At 41.2% G+C, this 2,428-nt stretch overlaps 1 protein-coding gene across 1 annotated transcript; it reads left to right on the forward strand.

The window, feature by feature from the left end:
* On the forward strand, nt 396-1,622 carry LOC109227562. The gene is made up of 3 exons (XM_019392763.1): nt 396-602; nt 834-1,006; nt 1,088-1,622. The coding sequence occupies exons 1-3, from the start codon at nt 396-398 to the stop codon at nt 1,620-1,622; spliced, it is 915 nt and encodes a 304-aa protein (XP_019248308.1).

Consider the following 2,428-nt stretch of genomic DNA (forward strand, 5'->3'; position numbering starts at 1 on the left):
AAGACTCTCACTCCTGCTCAAATAAATTATACAGTGACAGAAAAGGAGTTGTTTGTTGTAGTGTGGGCGTTCGATAAATTTCGGGCCTATTTGGTTGGCACCAAAGTCATCGTCTACATAGACCATGCAGCCATTAGGTATTTGTTTGAAAAGAAAGATGCTAAACCAAGGCTAATCCGTTGGGTTTTACTCTTGCATGAATTTGACTTGGAGATCCGAGATCGTAAAGGAACAGAGAATCAAGTGGATGATCACTTGTCTAGGTTAGAAACTCGGAATCATGTAGCTGAGGGAGATGTCATCAAGGAAACCTTCCCGGATGAGCAATTGTTGGTTGTTACTGCTGGGGAGGTGCTATTTATGCATATTTTGTGAACTATGTAGCAAGTGGGGAAATGCCGCCTGATCTGGAACCTCATGCTAAAAACAAGTTCTTGCGAGATGTGAGATCATATGTGTGGGACGAGCCGTTTCTGTTCAAACCTTGTATTGATCAGTTAATGAGAAGATGTGTACCAGAATCTGAAATAAATGCTACATTACATGACTGTCATCCGTCGCCTTATGGTGGTCATCATGCGAGTGACAAAACGGCAGCCAAGGTGTTACAATCGGGTTTCTATTAGCCTAGGGTGTTTAAAGATGCCCATGAGTTCGTGAGGAGGTGTGATAGGTGCAAGAGAACGGGAACAATTATGAAAAGGCATGAGATGCCATTGCATGGTATTATGGAGGTTGAAATTTTTGATGTGTTGGGAATTGATTTTATGGGTCCGTTTCCCTCATCTAGGGGGTGTAAGTACATTTTGGTAGCCGTGGACTATCTGTCGAAGTGGGTGGAGGCCATTGCTCTTCCCACCAATGATGCCAAGGTTGTGGTCAACTTTGTGAAAAAGCATATATTTAAACAGTTCTGCACTCCGAGGGTGATGATAAATGATGGGGGCACCCATTTTTGTAACAAGCTATTGAACAATGTCTTAGCGAAATACGGGTCAAACATAAGGTTGCAACCGCTTACCATCCTCAGACTAGTGGACAAGTTGAAGTGTCAAATGGAGAGATAAAGCAGATTCAATGCAAGTAGGAAAGATTGGGCTGCAAAGCTTGATGATGCTCTATGGGCATACCGGACCACCGACAAAACTCCAATCGGAACCTCCCCTTACAAGCTTGTTTATGGGAAGGCATGCCATTTACCGGTGGAACTTGAGAACAAGGCATATTGGGCGATAAAGCTGGACTTTGATTCATATTTAGCGGGTAGAAAGCGGTTGATGCAATTGAACGAGCTTGATGAGTTTTGCTTGCACGCGTATGAGAATGCCAAGTTATATAAAGAAAAGACCAAGCGCTGGCATGATAAGCATATCCATCATCGCGAGTTCGAACTGGGCCAATTGGTTCTCTTGTTCAATTCGAGGTTGAGACTCTTTCCGGGGAAGCTCAAATCGAGATGGTCGGGCCCGTTTGAGGTAGTGAGAGTCACTCCACATGGTGCAATTGACTTGCGTATCTTAGGAGGCGAGAGAACGTTCTTAGTGAACGGAAAAAGAGTAAAACACTATTATGGAGGTGACTTTGATTGTCACAAGTCGAAGGTGTTACTTGTCAATGATTAGACGAGATTCTGTGTCATGTCGCGGCATTAAATCAGGCGCTTGTTGGGAGGCAACCCAGCTTTACTGCTTTCTTTCAGTTTTGATTTTTCTTCTTATTGTATTATTTTTGTAGTGTCTGTTTTTATTTTGTAGGATTATAAGCATAGGAAGCAAAGCCATTGAAAGAGTGCAAAAGCGATCTAGATGGTGAGAACTAAGTGTGGGGTACCCACACAAAGGACCATACCTGGGAGAAGTCTGAGTACCCATGAGTCGTTATTGCTTCGGCCTTTGGCCTTTCAGGGAGTTTCTTGTCCAACCTCGTTATTGTTTTGTTTTATTTGTCCATTGGGGACACTACACTCTTTTAAGTGTGGGGTGGGAGAATTTCTCTATATAATTAGTAGTAGTGTGTTTGAAAAATGTTAACTTCTTATTTTTGTTTTCGTAGTTGTGTAGTATTTTAGTAGCTCCTAACAAAAATCGAAAAAAAAGTAGAAAAATAGGACTTCTCGATGATGGATATCCTAGACAGTTTTCTTGAGGAATTTAAGTCTAAAAAAAAGGACAAAAAGATTTTTTTTTGTAGGTAGTGTAGTAATCTCCCCTTGGTTTTTCTTTGTGCCGCGTTTCATTTCCAAGGGTTTTGTTTGAACCGGGTGTAGTTAGTTTTATTTTTTTTAGGAGTAGGAGACATTGTGCTATGAATTGAATTGGAGCAATATCTCTTGACTTTGTTATGAATTGAGAATAGTGAGTACTTTGGTTATGACGCTTAGGCTCAGTTTTTGACTCTTGTATAAGTACCTTAAATTGTATGATCTTAA

This window comes from Nicotiana attenuata, chromosome 6 (genome assembly GCF_001879085.1).
Source record: "Nicotiana attenuata strain UT chromosome 6, NIATTr2, whole genome shotgun sequence".
Classification (NCBI taxonomy): domain Eukaryota; kingdom Viridiplantae; phylum Streptophyta; class Magnoliopsida; order Solanales; family Solanaceae; genus Nicotiana; species Nicotiana attenuata.

What these genes read in the sequence shown, in the direction of transcription:
- LOC109227562 (XM_019392763.1), top strand. Translation starts at nt 396, where the DNA reads ATGCCGCCTGATCTGGAACCTCATGCTAAAAACAAGTTCTTGCGAGAT. An exon ending in GTGACAAAACGGCAGCCAAG is followed by an intron (nt 603 to 833) that starts GTGTTACAATCG and finishes TATCTGTCGAAG; the next exon opens with TGGGTGGAGGCCATTGCTCT. An exon ending in AAATACGGGTCAAACATAAG is followed by an intron (nt 1,007 to 1,087) that starts GTTGCAACCGCT and finishes CAATGCAAGTAG; the next exon opens with GAAAGATTGGGCTGCAAAGC.